This window comes from Rhinichthys klamathensis, unplaced genomic scaffold (assembly GCF_029890125.1).
Source record: "Rhinichthys klamathensis goyatoka isolate OS25496 unplaced genomic scaffold, OSU_Roscu_1.1 h1tg000685l_1, whole genome shotgun sequence".
Taxonomy (NCBI): domain Eukaryota; kingdom Metazoa; phylum Chordata; class Actinopteri; order Cypriniformes; family Leuciscidae; genus Rhinichthys; species Rhinichthys klamathensis.
Genome location: NW_026607114.1, coordinates 57,225 through 83,643, shown reverse-complemented (window position 1 = coordinate 83,643; position 26,419 = coordinate 57,225). Strand labels below are relative to the sequence as shown.

The window sequence follows — 26,419 nt, the reverse complement described above, 5'->3', positions numbered from 1 at the left end:
CGTTTTGTGTCATATTTTCGACATAGCATGTCATAATAATTTTGACTTTAATCTTATAATTATAATTTACCATGTCATAATTTATATTTTTATTCTATAATTATTATTTACCAGACCTTATGTGGCGGAAATTGACTTCCATAGGGGATAGATGAATAAAAACCTGTTTGCGAAAGTTTACTTTTATGTTGATATTATTACTAAAAAAGTAACATGATATCGAATACACCCTGTCAAAGTACAAATATTTACATTAAGTGTTCATTTGCAAGTTTGCAAGTGTTAGTATTAAACGAGTTCCCTTTAAAGCACGGATGGTGATTGGCCCTCCGCTTCTAACTGACGTTTCGCCTGGCGAATGAACAGCCACTCTCATCTCGAGCTGTGGGCGGGATTTCCTCTGTTATTTGAAATCCGGAAGTGTTTTGAAACATTCTAGCAGGTTGACACAGCAAGCGCGCGTTTGCGGTGCGTTCGCTACGCTTCTGTTTCGGTTTCGCGCGGATTATGAGAGCGCGGGAAGGAGGTGCTGAGGGTCGCGCGAGCTGGTGAGGTTTGGCGCGTTTTATTATGGCAGTTATTCAGTCTTGGTTGTTTTCTCATGAGGGAGTTCAATGGCGTCGTCCTCCACTATCACTCAATGAAACACAACAACACCCGGTCAGCAGCTCCACACAGCCGTGTGTAAACAGTGACATTCATTTGCGAATGTTTATATGGTCCCTGCTGAGACATAACACACATTATACCAGATATCTGAAAATATGCTGGTCTATATACTCATTATCCATACAAAAAGTACTAGGTTATGGTATAGATGACACTGGTGTTCTGGGTATTTACATTTGTTTTAAACCCAATGGTACTATCATCTTGGTATTGTGCCTATAAAACAATAGTAGATGGACAGACACATAAAGCATTGACCTTCCTCTTCCTCATCTGTGTGTTTGCAAGGTATTCAGTGACTTCTGTGTGTGTGTTTCCTTGTTTCTGTATCTAGTGCAAATATGAAAAATGTGTTTGAAAGGATTTTCATGTTCTGTCAGGATCAATCTAGGACGTAAACCCCATTGCAACAGACATAAACATTACTTTGATAAGACTTAGTTTGTTTACATGTAAGAGTCAAAATCTTGTTTTCAGTGTTTATTTAGTTCTGAGGTAAATGCGAACTGCAGAAATCTGATTGAGGAAGCATCACTGATCTAGATTGGAAGCAATAATGAATTTGTCAATTTTTTCTGTCATTTGAGCTGCAAAAATGACTGTAGCCAAACATGTTTCCCAAACACTCCTCCTGTCTGTTATTGGTCGCTCAAACACATAAGCCACACCCCAAACTCGCTCCATTGGTTGATTGAGTCAGAAGTTGACAAGTGCTGCTGATCAATGTGCTGTTATTTCATAATTCAGTGTTCACATCTAGTCATAATTATGAGATAATTCTGTCATTCATATCCTCTCACATTATAGTTATTATCTGCTTTTGCAAAATACAGAAGACCCAAGAAAGTCAGAAAAAAACTGGCTTAAATAAATCTTTTACTTTTCAAGCCACTGGCATTTGACTTGATTTTAATGAGTCGAGTCACTTTTAGTGCTTTATATATTTGATTTCATTTATTATATTTGGTGTTGTACTTATGATATTATGTTGTTAAATGTTTAAGGTGTATCTGCCATGTAATAGCCGGTGATGCTGATATGGCAATAAACTCAAATACTACTAAATCAATTATGAATTGAGTTCAATTGAGCTGTAAAGCAGCTCTACAGAAGATAATAAATGTTTTTTGCACTTCTTCTCTTTATGCAAGTAATTTTTCTTGAACTCAAATACTACATCAATTAAGAAGCGAGTTCAATTCTCACATTACACTCACCTAAAGGATTATTAGGAACACCATACTAATATTGTGTTTGACCCTCTTTCACCTTCAGAACTGCCTTAATTCTACGTGGCATTGATTCAACAAGGTGCTGAAAGCATTTTTTAGAAATGTTGGCCCATATTGATAGGATAGCATCTTGCAGTTGATGGAGATTTGTGGGATGCACATCCAGGGCACGAAGCTCCCGTTCCACCACATCCCAAAGATGCTCTATTGGGTTGAGATCTGGTGACTGTGGGGGCCATTTTAGTACAGTGAACTCATTGTCATGTTCAAGAAACCAATTTGAAATGATTCGAGCTTTGTGACATGGTGCATTATCCTGCTGGAAGTAGCCATCAGAGGATGGGTACATGGTGGCCATAAAGGGATGCACATGGTCAGAAACAATGCTCAGGTAGGCCGTGGCATTTAAACGATGCCCAATTGGCACTAAGGGGCCTAAAGTGTGCCAAGAAAACATCCCCCACACCATTACACCACCACCACCAGCCTGCACAGTGGTAACAAGGCATGATGGATCCATGTTCTCATTCTGTTTACGCCAAATTCTGACTCTAACATCTGAATGTCTCAACAGAAATCGAGACTCATCAGACTAGGCAACATTATTTCAGTCTTCAACTGTCCAATTTTGGTGAGCTCTTGCAAATTGTAGCCTCTTTTTTCTATTTGTAGTGGAGATGAGTGGTACCCGGTGGGGTCTTCTGCTGTTGTAGCCCATCCACCTCAAGGTTGTGCGTGTTGTGGCTTCACAAATGCTTTGCTGCATACCTCGGTTGTAACGAGTGGTTATTTCAGTCAAAGTTGCTCTTCTATCAGCTTGAATCAGTCGGCCCATTCTCCTCTGACCTCCAGCATCAACAAGGCATTTTCTTCCACAGGACTGCCGCATACTGGATGTTTTTCCCTTTTCACACCATTCTTTGTAAACCCTAGAAATGGTTGTGCGTGAAAATCCCAGTAACTGGGCAGATTGTGAAATACTCAGACCGGCCCGTCTGGCACCAACAACCATGCCACGCTCAAAATTGCTTAAATCACCTTTCTTTCCCATTCTGACATTCAGTTTGGAGTTCAGGAGATTTGCTGCGTCCCAATTCGCCTACTTATACTACGCCCTAAAAGTATGTACTCTTTTTGTGAAGAAAAAGTACATACTTTTGAGTGTGTAGCAAAAGAGTAGGCAAGCTTTGGGACATACTACTTTGTCATCTTTAACGGACAGATCTGATCGCGTGCATCCTGTCAGACCGTAAACTGCCCTGTCAATCATCTCGTCACAGTTAAAATCCTGAATTTATATATATATTCCATAAAAGTGCATCCATCCATGATAAAAGTGCATTTATCCATCATAAAAGTGTATTTATCCATCATAAAAAACTAGATTTTTTTTAAGCAAGTATTTTATTTGATAAAGTATAAATTCAAGTATAAATTCAATAATAAATTCAAACTCTCTCTTGAATTTAGACTCGATCGACGTGTAATTTCTCTCTCTCTCTCTCTCTCTCTCTCTCTCTCTCTCTCTCTCTCTCTTGAATCTAGAGTCGATCGACGTGAATCATCATCATCTATATGGGCCATCTTTTCTCCAAAAATGGTTACAGCCTGAAGAAGAAAACACGGAAGCTGCGCAAGAAGAAGCGGCGGAGGAACTGCTTCCTTCAGGGTCCCTGCATGCTGTGCTTCATCGTCCACGGCCCCAGCGCGAGCATCGAGGACGACTGGCCCTTCGAGGCGGCCAAACTCGCCGAGCGCTACGTGTCCCTGAATTCGCCCGAGGAGTGCGCCGCGTTCCTCCTGTCTCCGGGAGAGCTGGGCATCTGGGAAGGCCAGGGTCGGGGTCTGCTGTCCGCCAAGCTAATCGGGCCCCCGGCGCTCTTCTGCGTGGACTATTCGGAAATGGTGTGCAAGCGCAAGTGTGCTGATCTGCAGCGGTGTTCGCCCCGCAAGCAGCCGCGCTGTGCCTTCCAGGAGCCCATGGAGAACGAGGAGCGAGGAGACGCCGGGGCTCCCGAGAGCCAGTGTTTGCTTCGCCCGTCCTCCTCTTCTAATTCTTCTTCTTCTCCTTCGGACGGGTCCGGTGTGGCGTGGCGTACAGATGCTAGCGGGGCCGCCGACGCCTCGTCCTCATGCTCCTGCCAGCTGTCCCAGAACGAGGGATCGGAGGAGGGAAAGAGCCCTGAGAACACAGACACGTCACACGTTAACCAGCTGCCCTCCTCCATACTGCTCAAGGTCTGTGTAAAAGTGCATCTATCCATCATAAAAGTGCATCTATCCATTATAAAAGTGCATCTATCCATTATAAAAGTGCATCTATCCATTATAAAAGTGCATCTATCCATCATAAAAGTGCATCCATCCATCATAAAAGTGCATTTATCCATCATAAAAGTGCATGTATCCATCATAAAAGTGCATCTATCCATTATAAAAGTGCATCTATCCATTATAAAAGTGCATCTATTCATCATAAAAGTGCATCTATCCATCATAAAAGTGCATCTATTCATCATAAAAGTGCATCTATCCATCATAAAAGTGCATCTATCCATCATAAAAGTGATGGATAGATGTCCATCATATCCATCATAAATCCATCATGTCCATCATATCCATCCATCATATCCATCATCCATCATATCCATCATAAAAGTGCATCTATCCATCATAAAAGTGCATCTATCCATCATAAAAGTGCATCTATCCATCATAAAAGTGCATCTATCCATCATAAAAGTGCATTTATCCATCATAAAAGTGCATGTATCCATCATAAAAGTGCATCTATCCATCATAAAAGTGCATCTATAAGTGCATCTATCCATCATAAAAGTGCATCTATCCATCATAAAAGTGCATCTATCCATCATAAAAGTGCATCTATCCATCATAAAAGTGCATTTATCCATCATAAAAGTGCATGTATCCATCATAAAAGTGCATGTATCCATCATCCATCATAAAAGTGCATCTATCCATCATAAAAGTGCATCTATAAGTGCATCTATCCATCATAAAAGTGCATCTATCCATCATAAAAGTGCATCTATAAGTGCATTTATCCATCATAAAAGTGCATCTATATGTGCATCTATCCATCATAAAAGTGCATCTATAAGTGCATCTATCCATCATAAAAGTGCATCTATCCATCATAAAAGTGCATCTATAAGTGCATCTATCCATCATAAAAGTGCATCTATCCATCATAAAAGTGCATCTATCCATCATAAAAGTGCATCTATCCCAGTGTTGTGTGTAACACGTTACAGTATCGTAACTACTTTTTCGGGTAAAAAGTAGTGTAACGTGCTACTACTGAAAATTTGGTAACGAAACGTAGTTCCTTTTTACAATTCGGCGCAACGTTACTTTCCCTAGGGACAGATTATCTGTCCCTGGGATTTGACAGCGATCTCCGTCATTTGATAGATTTGACCGCGATCGCCATCTCCGTAGTGAACGCCCCAGAGAGAAATGCACATTATGGATTACATAATCAGAGAGTAGCCTATTTCTTTTCGTTTTGAATTGTTTCGTTTAAATACATTTCAAGCTTAAATTCTATACGTTGAGTTTCGGTTAATTTATGATGAGATGCTCCAGTTCACATGCAATGCAAGTGACCACGCCGGCGCTTCCATGATTATATTGTCTCCTATATTTGCTTCTTACTTATTAAATCCAGGCATTTGGTTGATAAAAAAATTGATTAAAATTAAGATACAATTTATAAAAAACGAAATTCGCTTTAAAGAAAGGCTTTCTTCAAAACAAAACTTAATGAAGTGGTCAAAATCATGTCTGATTGACTCAATGTCTCCCGATATATTGCGCATCCATCTTACTCGCGCTGTTCACTTTTCATAATCAACATAGATGGAAAAAAAATTACCTTATAATATTTTAACAAATATGAAACTAAATGCGCTTATTTAATGGCTACAACACGTATAGTAGGCCTTGACTCTCTATTTGTACAAATTGCTGCACATTCATTTAATTCTGAATTTTACACATAAGTTGAAAGGCATTTGTTTACGTGCATAGTAAAACATATCTGCAACATTTATCAAGTTCACGGATAATTGTGCGTGCATTTATTAATCATTATGATACTAAAATCATAATAAAGTCTATACTATGTACAAAAAATCAGATGAGCCCAGAATATGAACGCAACGCGTTTACTTACACGTTAAGCATATTCCTCCCATAGAAAACCATTATAAGAACGCTTAATTTGCCTAAATGCAGATTAGAATGTCCCCTTATTATGTCTAAATAACAAGATAAGTTTTCTTTTTTTTTCTTCACCATGCGGTTCAGGACTTCCATAGAATACTGCCTGAATATAATTACTTCCAGAAATGATTTTTGGGGGTGCTAACGGGGTGCTTTGGTCTTTCTTGGGGGCTTTCTTTCTAGCCCCTCCCTAGCGCCGCCCATGCATATGCCTATCCATTAACCGGCATTTCTTCATAAATATTAAAATTTTTGATAAATGCATTATGCATTATATATGGCATTATGCATAGTAGAACTTTATGTAGTAGGCCTACACATTTAGGAACAGATATTGGGTTCTGCCCAAAGACAAGCAACATAAAAGTAACGTAAAAGTAACGAGTAACGTAAAAAGTTACTTTCTATATGGGGTAACTAAGTAAAGTAACGGATTACTTTTTTTAAAGAAGTAACGAGTTACACTTCTTTTTAAAAGTAACTTCCCCAACACTGATCTATCCATCATAAAAGTGCATTTATCCATCATAAAAGTGCATTTATCCATCATAAAAGTGCATTTATCCATCATAAAAGTGCATCTATCCATTATAAAAGTGCATTTATCCATGGTAAAAATGCATATATCCATCATAAAAGTGAATCAATCCATTATAAAAGTGCATTTATCCATCATAAAAGTGCATCTATCCATCATAAAAGTCCATCTATCCATCATAAAAAGTGCATCTATCCATCATTTATCCATCATAAAAGTGCATCTATCCATCATAAAAGTGCATTTATCCAGCATAAAAGTGCATCTATCCATCATAAAAGTGCATCTATCCATCATAAAAGTGCATCTATCCATCATAAAAGTGCATTTATCCATCATAAAAGTGCATTTATCCATCATAAGTGCATTTATCCATCATAAGTGCATTTATCCATCATAAGTGCATTTATCCATCATAAGTGCATTTATCCATCATAAGTGCATTTATCCATCATAAAAGTGCATCCATCCATCATAAAAGTGTATCTATCCATCATAAAAGTGCATCTGTCCATCATAAAAGTGCATCTATCCATCATAAAAGTGCATCTATCCATCATAAAAGTGCATCTATCCATCATAAAAGTGCATCTATCCATCATAAAAGTGCATCTGTCCATCATAAAAGTGCATCTATCCATCATAAAAGTGCATCTATCCATCATAAAAGTGCATCTATCCATCATAAAAGTGCATCTATCCGTCATAAAAGTGCATATATCCGTCATAAAAGTGCATCTAAAAGTGCATCTATCCGTCATAAAAGTGCATCTATCCGTCATAAAAGTGCATCTATCCGTCAAAAGTGCATCTATCCATCATAAAAGTGCATCTATCCGTCATAAAAGTGCATCTATCCATCATAAAAGTGCATCTATCCATCATAAAAGTGCATCTATCCGTCATAAAAGTGCATCTAAAAGTGTATCTATCCATCATATAAGTGCATCTATCCATCATATAAGTGCATCTATCCATCATAAAAGTGCATCTATCCATCATAAAAGTGCATCTATCCATCATAAAAGTGCATCTATCCATCATAAAAGTGCATCTATCCATCATAAAAGTGCATCTATCCATCATAAAAGTGCATCTATCCATCATAAAAATGCATCTATCCATCATAAAAGTGCATCTATCCATCATAAAAGTGCATCTATCCATCATAAAAGTGCATCTATCCATCATAAGTGCATTTATCCATCATAAAAGTGCATCTATCCATCATAAAAGTGCATCTATCCATCATAAAAGTGCATCTATCCATCATAAGTGCATTTATCCATCATAAAAGTGCATCTATCCATCATAAAAGTGCATTTATCCATCATAAAAGTGCATCTATCATCATAAAAGTGCATCTATCCGTCATAAAAGTGCATCTATCCGTCATAAAAGTGCATCTATCCGTCATAAAAGTGCATCTATCCATCATAAAAGTGCATCTATCCGTCATAAAAGTGCATCTATCCGTCATAAAAGTGCATCTATCCATCATAAAAGTGCATCTATCCATCATAAAAGTGCATCTATCCGTCATAAAAGTGCATCTGTCCATCATAAAAGTGCATCTATCCGTCATAAAAGTGCATCTAAAAGTGCATCTATCCATCATAAAAGTGCATTTATCCGTCATAAAAGTGCATCCGTACATCATAAAAGTGCATTTATCCATCATAAAAGTGCATCTATCATCATAAAAGTGCATCTATCCGTCATAAAAGTGCATCTATCCGTCATAAAAGTGCATCTATCCGTCATAAAAGTGCATCTATCCATCATAAAAGTGCATCTATCCGTCATAAAAGTGCATCTATCCGTCATAAAAGTGCATCTATCCATCATAAAAGTGCATCTATCCATCATAACAGTGCATCTATCCGTCATAAAAGTGCATCTATCCGTCATAAAAGTGCATCTATCCGTCATAAAAGTGCATCTGTCCATCATAAAAGTGCATCTATCCGTCATAAAAGTGCATCTAAAAGTGCATCTATCCATCATAAAAGTGCATTTATCCGTCATAAAAGTGCATCCGTACATCATAAAAGTTTATCTATCCATCATAAAAGTGCATCTATCCATCATAAAAGTGCATCTATCCATCATAAAAGTGCATCTATCCATCATAAAAGTGCATTTATCCATCGTAAAAGTGCATCCATACATCGTAAAAGTGCATCCATACATCATAAAAGTGCATCCATACATCATAAAAGTGCATCTGTCCATCATAAAAGTGCATCTATCCGTCATAAAAGTGCATCTAAAAGTGCATCTATCCATCATAAAAGTGCATCTATCCGTCATAAAAGTGCATCTATCCATCATAAAAGTGCATCTATCCGTCATAAAAGTGCATCTATCCGTCATAAAAGTGCATCTAAAAGTGCATCTATCCATCATATAAGTGCATCTCTCCATCATAAAAGTGCATCTATCCATCATAAAAGTGCATCTATCCATCATAAAAGTGCATCTATCCATCATAAAAGTGCATCTATCCATCATAAAAGTGCATCTATCCGTCATAAAAGTGCATCTATCCGTCATAAAAGTGCATCTATCCGTCATAAAAGTGCATCTAAAAGTGCATCTATCCATCATATAAGTGCATCTATCCATCATAAAAGTGCATCTATCCATCATAAAAGTGCATCTATCCATCATAAAAGTGCATCTATCCATCATAAAAGTGCATCTATCCGTCATAAAAGTGCATCTGTCCATCATAAAAGTGCATCTATCCGTCATAAAAGTGCATCTATCCATCATAAAAGTGCATTTATCCATCATAAAAGTGCATCTATCCATCATAAAAGTGCATCTATCCGTCATAAAAGTGCATCATAAAAGTGCATCTATCCGTCATAAAAGTGCATCTATCCGTCATAAAAGTGCATCTATCCGTCATAAAAGTGCATCTGTCCATCATAAAAGTGCATCTATCCGTCATAAAAGTGCATCTAAAAGTGCATCTATCCATCATAAAAGTTCATCTATCCATCATAAAAGTTCATCTATCCATCATAAAAGTGCATCTATCCATCATAAAAGTGCATCTATCCATCATAAAAGTGCATCTATCCATCATAAAAGTGCATCTATCCATCATAAAAGTGCATCTATCCATCATAAAAGTGCATCTATCCATCATAAAAGTGCATCTATCCATCATAAGTGCATTTATCCATCATAAAAGTGCATCTATCCATCATAAAAGTGCATCTATCCATCATAAAAGTGCATCTATCCATCATAAAAGTGCATCTATCCATCATAAGTGCATCTATCCATCATAAAAGTGCATTTATCCATCATAAAAGTGCATCTATCATCATAAAAGTGCATCTATCCGTCATAAAAGTGCATCTATCCGTCATAAAAGTGCATCTATCCGTCATAAAAGTGCATCTATCCATCATAAAAGTGCATCTATCCGTCATAAAAGTGCATCTATCCGTCATAAAAGTGCATCTATCCATCATAAAAGTGCATCTATCCATCATAAAAGTGCATCTATCCGTCATAAAAGTGCATCTATCCGTCATAAAAGTGCATCTGTCCATCATAAAAGTGCATCTATCCGTCATAAAAGTGCATCTAAAAGTGCATCTATCCATCATAAAAGTGCATTTATCCGTCATAAAAGTGCATCCGTACATCATAAAAGTGCATTTATCCATCATAAAAGTGCATCTATCATCATAAAAGTGCATCTATCCGTCATAAAAGTGCATCTATCCGTCATAAAAGTGCATCTATCCGTCATAAAAGTGCATCTATCCATCATAAAAGTGCATCTATCCGTCATAAAAGTGCATCTATCCGTCATAAAAGTGCATCTATCCATCATAAAAGTGCATCTATCCATCATAAAAGTGCATCTATCCGTCATAAAAGTGCATCTATCCGTCATAAAAGTGCATCTATCCGTCATAAAAGTGCATCTGTCCATCATAAAAGTGCATCTATCCGTCATAAAAGTGCATCTAAAAGTGCATCTATCCATCATAAAAGTGCATTTATCCGTCATAAAAGTGCATCCGTACATCATAAAAGTTTATCTATCCATCATAAAAGTGCATCTATCCATCATAAAAGTGCATCTATCCATCATAAAAGTGCATCTATCCATCATAAAAGTGCATCTATCCATCATAAAAGTGCATTTATCCATCGTAAAAGTGCATCCATACATCGTAAAAGTGCATCCATACATCATAAAAGTGCATCCATACATCATAAAAGTGCATCTGTCCATCATAAAAGTGCATCTATCCGTCATAAAAGTGCATCTAAAAGTGCATCTATCCATCATAAAAGTGCATCTATCCATCATAAAAGTGCATCTATCCGTCATAAAAGTGCATCTATCCGTCATAAAAGTGCATCTAAAAGTGCATCTATCCATCATATAAGTGCATCTCTCCATCATAAAAGTGCATCTATCCATCATAAAAGTGCATCTATCCATCATAAAAGTGCATCTATCCATCATAAAAGTGCATCTATCCATCATAAAAGTGCATCTATCCATCATAAAAGTGCATCTATCCATCATAAAAGTGCATCTATCCATCATAAAAGTGCATCTATCCGTCATAAAAGTGCATCTATCCATCATAAAAGTGCATCTATCCGTCATAAAAGTGCATCTATCCGTCATAAAAGTGCATCTAAAAGTGCATCTATCCATCATAAAAGTGCATTTATCCATCATAAAAGTGCATCTATCCATCATAAAAGTGCATCTATCCGTCATAAAAGTGCATCATAAAAGTGCATCTATCCGTCATAAAAGTGCATCTATCCGTCATAAAAGTGCATCTATCCGTCATAAAAGTGCATCTGTCCATCATAAAAGTGCATCTATCCGTCATAAAAGTGCATCTAAAAGTGCATCTATCCATCATAAAAGTTCATCTATCCATCATAAAAGTGCATCTATCCATCATAAAAGTGCATTTATCCATCGTAAAAGTGCTTCCATACATCGTAAAAGTGCATCTATCCATCATAAAAGTGCATCTATCCATCATAAAAGTGCATTCATCCATCGTAAAAGTGCTTCCATACATCGTAAAAGTGCATCCATACATCATAAAAGTGCATCCATACATCATAAAAGTGCATCTATCCATCATAAAAGTGCATCTATCCATCATAAAAGTGCATTTATCCATCATAAAAGTGCATCCATACATCATAAAAGTGCATCTATCCATCATAAAAGTGCATTTATCCATCGTAAAAGTGCATCCATACATCGTAAAAGTGCATCCATTCATTTATATTTCTTTTTTGAGTTGATTGATCGTAAGCCTTATTTATCAGGAGCCGTATTCACAAAGAATTTTAAGGCTAAAAGTAGCTCCTAACTGGCGAATTTAGGAGCAACTCCTAAAAATAATGGGCGTGTCACTCCTAACTTTAGGACTCCTAATTTTTTTCAGTAAGAGTAATTCACGAAGCATTTTAGCCCTAAAAGTAGCAGCTAAGTCTGGGACAGCTTAAAAGCAGTCGAGAGGACTCCTAACTCACTAAGACCTATTCACAAAGGATTGTAGCGCATACCACCACCTCTCGCAGTCGCCCGGGGTCCGCGACACAAGCGGGAACGCTGCATTGATCTGCAAACAAATCCTCTCCCATTCTCACGCTTCGTTTAGCTTGATATCCCAGTGCCAAATTTCCCTTTTATTATGTTTTTTTTTTTTCAGCACCAGCTGGGCCAGCAGCAGTAACTGATCCTGCGTCCAGTTGGGCTTTCTTTTCCGTTTTGGCGACTTCATAATCCACCGTCATTCAACTATTACATTACTTCAATAGGAGCAACATTTCCTTGCTTTAAGTAGTCTATTTAGGCTAATAGGATGTCAATTAACCAAGCAAGTGTTAATGCAAGTGTCGTTTTTCATTATTAGGCAAGTGGCGGTTTTCATTGGGGTATTTAACTTTTTATTTTAATTTACCTTGATTTAATTTAATTCACGACTTTTCTCTCTCTCTGCCTTTTTAGAATTACACTTCACTGGGGCCTGCACAAACATGTCATTATATATGCATTTCGATGACATTACTATTATTATTTTGTGTAGGACACAGACATATTTAGATGTCGTAATTCCATGATTTGTTGCGTCTGTGTTATGCTCCGCATGATGGCCCTGTCATCTAACAACCAATCACCGTGATCATTGCGAGGAAGCTCGTGCACGAGAATTGACGTCATCCATAGCAACGAAGACTCACTCTTAGTTTAGGAGTTGTCATTTTTCCTTACTAAGAGTAGGTCTGAAAGGCGTTGTGAATAACTTTTAAGAGAAAACTCCTAACTAAAATATTTTAGTGCGATTTAGGAGTACTCCTAGTGGTAAGATAAAAATCTTTGTGAATATGGCCCCTGATCTTACACATCTCAGTTTTTAAATGAAAAAGCTTTATTTGTGCATAATTTTGTCAAAAAAATGTGCACTGTTTATCACACTAGTGTGCTTTACAGTCCCTCCAGAAAAACGCGATTATGCGATCGCTGAATTCAATGCATAATCAGCCAAAGTCCGATATTTATGCGGGGGTCGCATTTTTTCAAATACGCACTTTCGCCGCATAAATTGCTGATTTCCCCGCAAAATATGCAGGGCTTGCATGTTTTCATAATCCCCGCATTTTCGTTGCAAAAAAGTCACATATATCTGAGCAGAAAGTTGGAAAATGTTGCGTTTGCGTCACACGAGAGCCGCCGTTTCCCCCTGTTGCCATGGGAACGTTATGAAGTGACGTAATTACGCGACGTGAACATCATCGAAAAGCTGTAAAACAGGAGCACACTTTATTTTTAAATATTTCATTTATTCATTTTTACTGAAGTTGTAGCATATTCCTCTAGTAAAGCTACAGAACTTGTTTGACTCATCAATGTTTCGTAAGTTTGATGTGTTTATTAAGGTCTTGTAACGCGTTGTGTCGGGAAGAAAAATAGGGATAGCTCACAGCTGGAGTTATTGCAGAGGCCAGACAGACTCACGGAGGCGATCGGCATCTCACAACTCGCACTTTATTACACAATCGAACTCGTATAACTGTCTGTCACACGTTCTACCGTCCACATCGTTACTTAATAAACAAAATAAGATAAAAGAAGTAGCATCAAACAGAAATTACCCGCACACATGGGGTGTTCGAGGCGCACATACAATATAATAACGTCACTGCAGACAGTTCAACAGGGAGCGCGCAGCTCTTAAAGGGGCCACGCCTTATTTCCACTTGTCACAGTCTGAAATAAAACAAGATGAGAAATTAAATATTTCCAGCACTTTCTGTGATGTAGTTATGCTTGCTTATCATAGGAAGTAATAAGAAAGGACTCTTTACTTTAAGGTAGTAGCCTAGTGAGAACAGGGTGTTGGGGAATCACTTTTTCCCCCTCTTTTTCATCAAACCGCAATTTTTGCAAGTTCCCGCAATTTCATTGCAAAAAAATGCATAAATATCCCGCATATTCCATCGCATTTTTAAAGAAAACGGGCCGCGTAATCAAGGATTTTTGCCCGCAACAATCACAAAAAAACTCTTCGTTTTTCTGAAGGACTGACTTTAATGTTTAACCAGGGAATTTGTTTGACCGTCCGTCAAAAAAATAGCTTAGAAATCTCTTTTATCACCAAATATTGGATTAAAGTGCGTATGTCAGGTTAAATTTGTAATTAGGATTAACACAAAATAGTTAGGGGAAATGCATGTTTGACAAGTTGTTGTATTGTTTTGTATGATTTTCGATACCTAAAGGCAGAATATAAGATGAAAAAGTTCGTTATTTTCAGGACTCACTTAAAACTGCTCCTCCCCCCAAACGGATCGCTTGACGTCATAAGAGGGAGACGTCTCCCCAGAGCGCTGAGAAAGTGAGTCTGTGAGCTGTGTTGATAATTGTACGAGTGATAGAGCGAGAGAATTAGTGATTAGGACATTTATTTATTTAGTTAGCTATTTAAGTTAGGTAGTTAGTTAGGTATATGCAGGCGTATTTTCACAATGGTGAATTACTGCGGTAGTGCTGGGTGCTAAAACACAGTTAAAACCGGTCACAGAGTCCACTTTTTCCCAAAAAGCAGGTCTGTGTTCCGTGCCTGGGTCAACTTTGTTCGGACCAAACGCGCTGACTTCAGTGCTGCTTCGGTATCCAAGACTTCGGTCATTTGCAGCGCACATTTCTTCCAGTTTTTATGTTTCCACTGTTTGATCGCGCCCGCGTGTCTCTCTCTATCTCTCTCGCGTCTCTCTCTCTCGCGTCTCTCTCTCTCGCGCGTCTCTCTCTCTCTACTTTAGTGCTGCTTCACACACACACACACACACCAACATATTCCAGCATTGCAATCTTGACATCGAAGCCTGTTCATTATAGCCACGGAGCTTCAGAGCTAAGACGGAGCTACAGATTATGTGTACGGTGTCCCTAAATAACCCGCGTATCTAACAGTAGTTCCGCATTAATTAATGTGCACGCGAGTTTTATTTATTTTAATACTCGTGTATTCATGCACTGAACCGTGACGCCCGTACCGTTTCGGTATACATGTACCGTTCCACCTCTAAGTTATGCCTATGCACCTGCCCAACTCTCCACTGGTTATCTTCACACCAGATATTTATGTTTCTTCGATAGGAATTATTTAAATTTCTGTTTGCCTCCTCATCTGTCTCACGCCTGGGAGGCTCAAAAGTGTATGGCTGTGGGGGGATTTTGAGGGGGATTTGAGGGGGATTTTGGATCTGCTCAGACTCAAAACTCCCCATACTTGAATAGAACGTTTGTGGCACGTCTCCCTCTTCTGACGTCACAGCTCAGCTGTGTTTTAAAAATATGATCTTGACAGAAATGGCTATAAAGCTTACTGTAGGGTAATTACAGTAATAATTTTAATGATAATTACATTTTCACTCAGACATCTAACCCTTATTTAATATATCTAAAAAAAAAATGTAACCTGACATAGACACTTTAAATCTTTTTGTCAACTTGTTTTCTTTAAATGAGGACAGGTTTTGTATTTATATTTGAAACGGATAGATCGTAGGCCTCACTGATTCAACTTAAAATGTGAAACTAATATATTATATAGACTCATTACACGCAAAGTGAGATATTTCAAGCCTTTATTTGTTATAATTGTGATGATTATGGCCTACAGATAGATTCTAATTTTGAATTTGGGGTTTTCATAAGATGTAAAAATTATAACAAATAAAGGCTTGAAATATCTCACTTTGCATGTAATGAGTCTATATAATATATTAGTTTCACCTTTTAAGTTGAATTACTGAAATAAATTAACTTATGCACTATATTCTACATTTTCGAGTTTCACCTGTACATATATAGTTAAAGGTTTAATATTTTTGTGTTTTTGTCAGTTTTAGTACTTTAAATAGTACTTTAATATGTCGACAAAATACTGAATCTGGCTTTATCCAAATTTCAGATTTCTGTTCTGGAAATGCATGCAAATTTGTGCATATTTAATTAGATAATCCCTCATTTGCATATTTAAACAAACTTGCAATGCAAAAAATGTTTGCAAACACAAAAATTATTGTAGAAAAGTAATGATGAGCGTAACATTGAATGCTGTTCATAAAGCTTCATATCAAACCTGCGGCTGGAATCCTCAGACTGCCTGTTGTTTAATGAATATGACACTTTAATTCTGATTGATTGACGGATGATGAACGCGGTGTGTAATGTGTCCTCAGGTGTTCTCTCACCTGTCGGTGAAGGAGCGCTGTCTCGGCGTGTCTCTGGTGTGTAAATACTGGCGCGATCTCTGCTTAGACTTCCAGTTCTGGAAGCAGATCGACCTCAGCGGCCTCCAGCAGGTTTGTGCTGTTTCTTCTGCTTATGTGTACAACTGCGTTACTTATAGATCTATAGGTGTGCATAACTATTATACTTGAATTAAGAAGTTATTATCAAAAAAGAGAAGCTTTAAGGTCCACATGCGTTCATATTTTATTTTATTTTACAGGGTTTTATTTGACAATAGTAATATTTCTTATTTATATATAAATTAATTATATTAATAATGCTAAATAATAGATCTATAGGTGTGCATAACTATTATACTTGAATTAAGAAGTTATTATCAAAAAAGAGAAGCTTTAAGGTCCACATGCGTTCATATTTTATTTTATTTTACAGGGTTTTATTTGACAATAGTAATATTTCTTATTTATATATAAATTAATTATATTAATAATGCTAAATAATAGATCTATAGGTGTGCATAACTATTATACTTGAATTGAGAAGTTATTATCAAAAAAGAGAAGCTTTAAGGTCCACATGCGTTCATATTTTATTTTATTTTATTTTACAGGGTTTTATTTGACAATAGCAATATTTCTTATTTATATATAAATTAATTATATTAATAATGCTAAATAATAGATCTATAGGTGTGCATAACTATTATACTTGAATTAAGAAGTTATTATCAAAAAAGAAAAGCTTTAAGGTCCACATGCGTTCATATTTTATTTTATTTTATTTTACAGGGTTTTATTTGACAATAGTAATATTTCTTATTTATATATAAATTAATTATATTAATAATGCTAAATAATAGATCTATAGGTGTGCATAACTATTATACTTGAATTGAGAAGTTATTATCAAAAAAGAAAAGCTTTAAGGTCCACATGCGTTCATATTTTATTTTATTTTACAGGGTTTTATTTGACAATAGTAATATTCCTTATTTATATATAAATTAATTATATTAATAATGCTAAATAATAGATCTATAGGTGTGCATAACTATTATACTTGAATTAAGAAGTTATTATCAAAAAAGAGAAGCTTTAAGGTCCACATGCGTTCATATTTTATTTTATTTTACAGGGTTTTATTTGACAATAGTAATATTCCTTATTTATATATAAATTAATTATATTAATAATGCTAAATAATAGATCTATAGGTGTGCATAACTATTATACTTGAATTGAGAAGTTATTATCAAAAAAGAAAAGCTTTAAGGTCCACATGCGTTCATATTTTATTTTATTTTACAGGGTTTTATTTGACAATAGTAATATTCCTTATTTATATATAAATTAATTATATTAATAATGCTAAATATTAGATCTTTAGGTGTGCATAACTATTATACTTGAATTAAGAAGTGATTATCAAAAAAGAGAAGATTTAAGGTCCACTTGCGTTCATATTTTATTTTATTTTACAGGGTTTTATTTGACAATAGTAATATTCCTTATTTATATATAAATTAATTAATAATGCTAAATAATAGATCTATAGGTGTGCATAACTATTATACTTGAATTGAGAAGTTATTATCAAAAAAGAAAAGCTTTAAGGTCCACATGCGTTCATATTTTATTTTATTTTACAGGGTTTTATTTGACAATAGTAATAGTTCTTATTTATATATAAATTAATTATATTAATAATGCTAAATAATAGATCTATAGGTGTGCATAACTATTATACTTGAATTAAGAAGTTATTATCAAAAAAGAGAAGATTTAAGGTCCACATGCGTTCATATTTTATTTTATTTTATTTTACAGGGTTTTATTTGACAATAGTAATATTTCTTATTTATATATAAATTAATTATATTAATAATGCTAAATAATAGATCTATAAGTGTGCATAACTATTATACTTGAATTAAGAAGTTATTATCAAAAAAGAGAAGCTTTAAGGTCCACATGCGTTCATATTTTATTTTATTTTATTTTACAGGGTTTTATTTGACAATAGCAATATTTCTTATTTATATATAAATTAATTATATTAATAATGCTAAATATTAGATCTTTAGGTGTGCATAACTATTATACTTGAATTGAGAAGTTATTATCAAAAAAGAGAAGCTTTAAGGTCCACATGCGTTCATATTTTATTTTATTTTACAGGGTTTTATTTGACAATAGTAATATTTCTTATTTATATATAAATTAATTATATTAATAATGCTAAATAATAGATCTATAAGTGTGCATAACTATTATACTTGAATTAAGAAGTTATTATCAAAAAAGAGAAGCTTTAAGGTCCACATGCGTTCATATTTTATTTTATTTTACAGGGTTTTATTTGACAATAGTAATAGTTCTTATTTATATATAAATTAATTATATTAATAATGCTAAATAATAGATCTATAGGTGTGCATAACTATTATACTTGAATTAAGAAGTTATTATCAAAAAAGAGAAGATTTAAGGTCCACATGCGTTCATATTTTATTTTATTTTATTTTACAGGGTTTTATTTGACAATAGTAATATTTCTTATTTATATATAAATTAATTATATTAATAATGCTAAATAATAGATCTATAAGTGTGCATAACTATTATACTTGAATTAAGAAGTTATTATCAAAAAAGAGAAGCTTTAAGGTCCACATGCGTTCATATTTTATTTTATTTTACAGGGTTTTATTTGACGATAGTAATATTTCTTATTTATATATAAATTAATTATATTAATAATGCTAAATATTAGATCTTTAGGTGTGCATAACTATTATACTTGAATTGAGAAGTTATTATCAAAAAAGAGAAGCTTTAAGGTCCACATGCGTTCATATTTTATTTTACAGGGTTTTATTTGACAATAGCAATATTTCTTATTTATATATAAATTAATTATATTAATAATGCTAAATAATAGATCTATAGGTGTGCATAACTATTATACTTGAATTGAGAAGTTATTATCAAAAAAGAAAAGCTTTAAGGTCCACATGCGTTCATATTTTATTTTATTTTACAGGGTTTTATTTGACAATAGTAATATTTCTTATTTATATATAAATTAATTATATTAATAATGCTAAATATTAGATCTTTAGGTGTGCATAACTATTATACTTGAATTGAGAAGTTATTATCAAAAAAGAGAAGCTTTAAGGTCCACATGCGTTCATATTTTATTTTACAGGGTTTTATTTGACAATAGCAATATTTCTTATTTATATATAAATTAATTATATTAATAATGCTAAATAATAGATCTATAGGTGTGCATAACTATTATACTTGAATTGAGAAGTTATTATCAAAAAAGAAAAGCTTTAAGGTCCACATGCGTTCATATTTTATTTTATTTTACAGGGTTTTATTTGACGATAGTAATATTTCTTATTTATATATAAATTAATTATATTAATAATGCTAAATATTAGATCTTTAGGTGTGCATAACTATTATACTTGAATTAAGAAGTTATTATCAAAAAAGAAAAGCTTTAAGGTCCACATGCGTTCATATTTTATTTTATTTTACAGGGTTTTATTTGACGATAGTAATATTTCTTATTTATATATAAATTAATTATATTAATAATGCTAAATATTAGATCTTTAGGTGTGCATAACTATTATACTTGAATTGAGAAGTTATTATCAAAAAAGAGAAGCTTTAAGGTCCACATGCGTTCATATTTTATTTTACAGGGTTTTATTTGACAATAGCAATATTTCTTATTTATATATAAATTAATTATATTAATAATGCTAAATAATAGATCTATAGGTGTGCATAACTATTATACTTGAATTGAGAAGTTATTATCAAAAAAGAAAAGCTTTAAGGTCCACATGCGTTCATATTTTATTTTATTTTACAGGGTTTTATTTGACGATAGTAATATTTCTTATTTATATATAAATTAATTATATTAATAATGCTAAATATTAGATCTATAGGTGTGCATAACTATTATACTTGAATTAAGAAGTTATTATCAAAAAAGAAAAGCTTTAAGGTCCACATGCGTTCATATTTTATTTTATTTTACAGGGTTTTATTTGACGATAGTAATATTTCTTATTTATATATAAATTAATTATATTAATAATGCTAAATATTAGATCTTTAGGTGTGCATAACTATTATACTTGAATTGAGAAGTTATTATCAAAAAAGAGAAGCTTTAAGGTCCACATGCGTTCATATTTTATTTTACAGGGTTTTATTTGACAATAGCAATATTTCTTATTTATATATAAATTAATTATATTAATAATGCTAAATAATAGATCTATAGGTGTGCATAACTATTATACTTGAATTGAGAAGTTATTATCAAAAAAGAAAAGCTTTAAGGTCCACATGCGTTCATATTTTATTTTATTTTACAGGGTTTTATTTGACGATAGTAATATTTCTTATTTATATATAAATTAATTATATTAATAATGCTAAATATTAGATCTTTAGGTGTGCATAACTATTATACTTGAATTAAGAAGTTATTATCAAAAAAGAAAAGCTTTAAGGTCCACATGCGTTCATATTTTATTTTATTTTACAGGGTTTTATTTGACGATAGTAATATTTCTTATTTATATATAAATTAATTATATTAATAATGCTAAATATTAGATCTTTAGGTGTGCATAACTATTATACTTGAATTGAGAAGTTATTATCAAAAAAGAGAAGCTTTAAGGTCCACATGCGTTCATATTTTATTTTACAGGGTTTTATTTGACAATAGCAATATTTCTTATTTATATATAAATTAATTATATTAATAATGCTAAATAATAGATCTATAGGTGTGCATAACTATTATACTTGAATTGAGAAGTTATTATCAAAAAAGAGAAGCTTTAAGGTCCACATGCGTTCATATTTTATTTTATTTTACAGGGTTTTATTTGACAATAGCAATATTTCTTATTTATATATAAATTAATTATATTAATAATGCTAAATAATACATCTATAGGTGTGCATAACTATTATACTTGAATTAAGAAGTTATTATCAAAAAAGAGAAGCTTTAAGGTCCACATGCGTTGATTTTTTTTTTTGGACAGGGTTTTATTTTACAATAGTAATATTTCTTATTTGTATATACATTAATTATATTTTATTTTAAAAATTTTATAATAAAATTTATATTAATAATGCTAAATAATAGATCTATTGGTGTGCATAACTATTATACTTGAATTGAGAAGTGATTTTCAAAATGATCAAGATTTAAGTGCCCCATGCGTTCACTTTTTAATGTTAAAATGTTTACAGTTGTAAAATAAAATTATTCTTTTTCTTAATAACTCTATTTTTTATTTTACAGGGTTTTATTTTACAATAGTAATATTTCGTATTTATATATTAAGTTTTATTTAGTAATTTGTATAATAACAATTATTAATATTATATTATCATATTGATATTATTTTACATGGTTTTATTTTACAATAGTAATAATTTTTATTTATATATTAATTAATTAATTAATTTGTATTTAGCGATTTTTATAATACAAATGATTCATATTTTATTATCATATTGCTAAATAAATCAGTGAAATCTTGCAGTAGTAATATTTCTTTTGTTTATTATTTTACTTTAAATATTAGAATTATTATTATACATTACACTTAGAAATTTTATAGTATTTTTATTATTATTTTGTAGCTATATTGATATATAATCACAACATTTTGTCCATGTTTTGCAGCCGTACAAACCAGGATTTGTTTAAAAAACACATTTTAAACCACAATCCCAAAACCATATTTTATAACAAATCTTTTTATTAGAAAATATTAATAACTATGTAGCAAATAGCCTTTCTTATGCATATTTTTTAATGAACTATAGCTGAAAGTTTTACTTCTCATATGCATTTGAACATTAGTTTCCCCTGCCAGTTATGTACTATAAGTACGTAACTTACATGTAAGCGGTGCATGCAAGTGCAAAACTTAAATACTAGGTGCAAAAATGTCAATATTGCGGTGTCGCGTGTGTGCTAGGCTCTTGATATGTGGTTTTAATTGAAATAAAACATTAAAACTGTTAAAATGCGACTTTGTTCTCTCCCTGACCGCAGGTTAAAGAACATCTGATTTAATAACTCTGAATTCCAGTCATATTTAATCACCATTTTCTAAACTATAGCGAATAAACTGTGATAATGTGAGATGTTGAAGGAGTCTGAATAAATGTTGTTTTGACTGCATATACAGGTGAAACTCATATGGTGCAAAAATTTATTTATTTCAGTAATTCAACTTAAAAGGTGAAACTAATATATTATATAGACTCATTACATGCAAAGTGAGATATTTCAAGCCTTTATTTGTTATAATTTTGATAATTATGTATATAACCTTTCACAATATTCTAATTTTGACTTTGGGGTTTTCATATCTGTAAGCCATAATCATCACAATTATAACAAATAAAGGCTTGAAATATCTCACTTTGCATGTAATTGGTCTATATAATATATTAGTTTCACCTTTTAACCCTCATGTGGTGTTCAAAACCCTATAACACCTGTGGTCTTCCCGGGTCAAAATGACCGGCCTATAAAAAATAGCTTATAAATCACTCATCATACCATATTTTCACCCAATCTTGGATTCAATCTTTTTGTCAACTTGTTCTCTTTCAATTAGGACTGGTTTTGTATTTAATTTTCAAACGGTTTAATTGTAGGAGTCATTTATCCGAGCTTATGCACTTCAGTTTTTGAGTGAAAAAAGCATTATTTGTTAATAATTTTGGCAATATTGAGTAAAATATGAAAAAAAAATTGCACTGTTGATCAGTACTTATTTTAAAAATAAATAAATAAATAAAAACACCAACATTTATTATTATTTTTTATTATTTTTTTACTCAAAAAAGGAGATGCCTACTCTTTAGATGCAAATGAAAATACAAAACCAGTCCTAATTGAACGAGAACAAGTTGACATAAAGATTGAATCCAAGATTTGGTGAAAATATGGTATAATGAGTGATTTATAAGCTATTTTTTATAGGCCGGTCATTTTCAAAATGACCCGAAGACCACATGAGGGTTAAGGTGAATTACTGAAATAAATGAACTTTTGCACCATATTCTAATTTTTCGAGTTTCACCTGTGTGCATGTATGATATATTATTGCAGGAGGAAAACTGTGTGTTGATACATGGTTTTAATCCATGAAAACTGTTGAATGCTGCTGTGTTCGCAGGTGAAGGACGATCTCCTGGTGAAGATCGCGTCCAGGAGGCAGAACGTCACCGAGATCAACATCTCCGACTGCAGGAACGTTCAGGATCACGGCGTGTGCTCTCTGGCGGCGAACTGTCCCGGGCTGATCAAGTACACGGCGTACCGCTGTAAGCAGCTGAGCGACGTGTCCCTGTGCGCCGCCGCCCTGCACTGTCCTCTCCTGCAGAAGGTGCACGTCGGGAACCAGGACAAGCTCACCGACCACGCGCTCAGACTGGTGAGACGCACTCACACACACACACTAGCGCTGTCACTTTACGTGCGGAAATCGATCGGACCAACCAACACAAGTTTCGAAAACGAAAATAGGGAATAGATTTTAACAGCCTTTTTTCTTTTTTAACCAAAAATGTGTTTTAGGACAGATCAATACAGCACACAGAACATGTAGGATGCTGGGAAATAACTGTCTTTTCTGTTAAAGGGATAGTTCACCCCAAAGATGTAAATAAGTGTTCATTGAATCAATTGTGAAATTGATTTTCCATGTCTAAAGACGTTTCCATTTTCAACACCAAATACAGGCAAATCCACGGACACCTAACAGGCGTTAGGACGAGCGTAAAGAGGCGCTTGAGACGCACAAGTCAGCAATATTCCTGATGATTTACTGGCGTGAAGTTTCAGCACAATGACAAACAGGAGCGACACATTCAGGGATAAATCATACATACATCAATCATACATCACGGCAATAAATCATCAGGAATATTGCTGACTTGTGCGTCTCAAGCGCCTCTTTACGCTCGTCCTAACGCCTGTTAGGTGTCCGTGGATTTGCCTGTATTTGGTGTTGGAAATGGAAACGTCTTTAGACATGGAAAATCAATTTCACACTCGATTCAATGAACACTTACGTCTCAGAAATCAAACAGGATTTTTGCACAAAAGTGACAGCCACGCTTTTTAGCCGATTTAAAGGATGCATGTAAAAGTCCTTCATTAGCTGTGTTTCCATCCACACATATTTCAATGCAAAATTTGGGATGTTGCATTAAAAAAGAACGCCTGATGAACATGCATAAAAAAACATGCATTCAATTGAAGTGCATCATTTTTTACTTTATAGCAATAACGTAAAATATCGTTTTACTGAATAAACTTAATTTCTTACTTTATCTTTGTAAAGAAACATCATTGCTTAGCTGTCTCAGACGACGACATCACTTCCTGTAACTTCTCCTGGGTGCAATTCGTAACTTCACCACTAGATGCTGCTAAAAATTACACACTACTCCTTTAATTAAAGAGGATTCATTTTTATTTGATAGGAAAACATGCATACACTACGATGGAAACACATTTACTGAATAAATCCCTCAAACGCCTGTTCAGCAGAGGCTGTGATTGGATAACTGGACTAACCATAAAAACAATTAAGGAAAAAAAGAACGATTGGTTTGATTAAATGTGCATTTATTATAATCAGTATCTGTGTTTCTATCTACCTATTTTTACGCACATTTTGGTATATCGCATAAAAAAAACTATGCCAAGATGCGCATAAATTAATTTGAATAAATTAAAATAAAACTTGATTTAAAAAAAGTGAAATATTTTGTTTGTTTACCTGTGGAAGTTAAATAATGCCTAATTTTGTTGGATTGCACTAATTGGAAAAAAATATGCATTTATTAAAATGCAATGCATTTTGTTTTCAGTTACTGCAATTCAACAAGCATTTTTGTTTGAAATGCATTAGGCATTATTTTACTCCCATAGGTAAACTAAAAAAATATTCCACCTTTAATTTTCCTCCATATTTACCGGCATGTCATGTGACCATAAACATGTGAATGTCTTACTGAAATATTAACTTAAAATCACAGCGGGGACTTTCCGTATACAACTATACCGCTGTATATAATCATATCGCTGCATTGAACATTTGAAGACTGAACGTGTGTGTGTGTGTGTGTGTTTTGCACAGTTGGGCGAACACTGTAAAGAACTGAAGGACGTTCACTTCGGCCAGTGTTACAGCATCAGTGACGACGGCCTGGTCGCGCTGGCGCAGGGATGCAACAAACTCCAGAGAATCTACATGCAGGAAAACAAACTGGTACGTGCCGTCGAGTCACATGACATGTTCAGAGCGCCAGACTTCTAATGCATTAGTGATCGCTCAGGATCAAAAGTTGTCTAGTGGTTTTGTGTAGAATAGATTGTGCTTTAAATGGAAGTTGTGCTGGTTTTTTCTTCACTATTGTGTCGTATATCCGAGCGAAACGCGTCTGGAACGAGAACAAATGTGGGCGGGGCTTGATTTTGCCTTTTGGGAATTGATTGGATGGTTGTGGTTTGCTATTGGCTGATCTCATGTGAGTGACAGGTTATAGCCCCGCCCACATCATCAGAGAAGAGGAGCGATGCTGCAAAAGGGAGTTATTCTGATTTTACACTATCATTTTTATTATACACATGCAATATTAATTTAAAGTCCCCCTGTAGTCAATCATTTTATCCCTTAAATCTCATCTTTAATCACCAAAATGACATATTTAAACTAGGGCTGTCAAATGATTAATCGTGATTAATCACAGCCAAAATAAAAGTTTTTTTTACATAATAAATGTGGGTGCACTGTGTATAATTATTTGATATATATAAATACACACACATGCTTGTATATATTTAAGAAATATTTTCATGTATATA

General features: G+C 33.8%; 1 protein-coding gene across 1 annotated transcript; it reads left to right on the top strand.

Moving 5' to 3' along the window:
* Window positions 1-401: 401 nt before the first annotated feature.
* On the top strand, window positions 402-25,871 carry fbxl17 (F-box and leucine-rich repeat protein 17). Its single transcript, XM_056241924.1, has 5 exons — window positions 402-548; window positions 3,447-4,139; window positions 16,453-16,575; window positions 23,721-23,978; window positions 25,692-25,871. The coding sequence occupies exons 2-5, from the start codon at window positions 3,477-3,479 to the stop codon at window positions 25,869-25,871; spliced, it is 1,224 nt and encodes a 407-aa protein (XP_056097899.1). The 5' UTR covers window positions 402-548; window positions 3,447-3,476.
* Window positions 25,872-26,419: the final 548 nt, after the last annotated feature.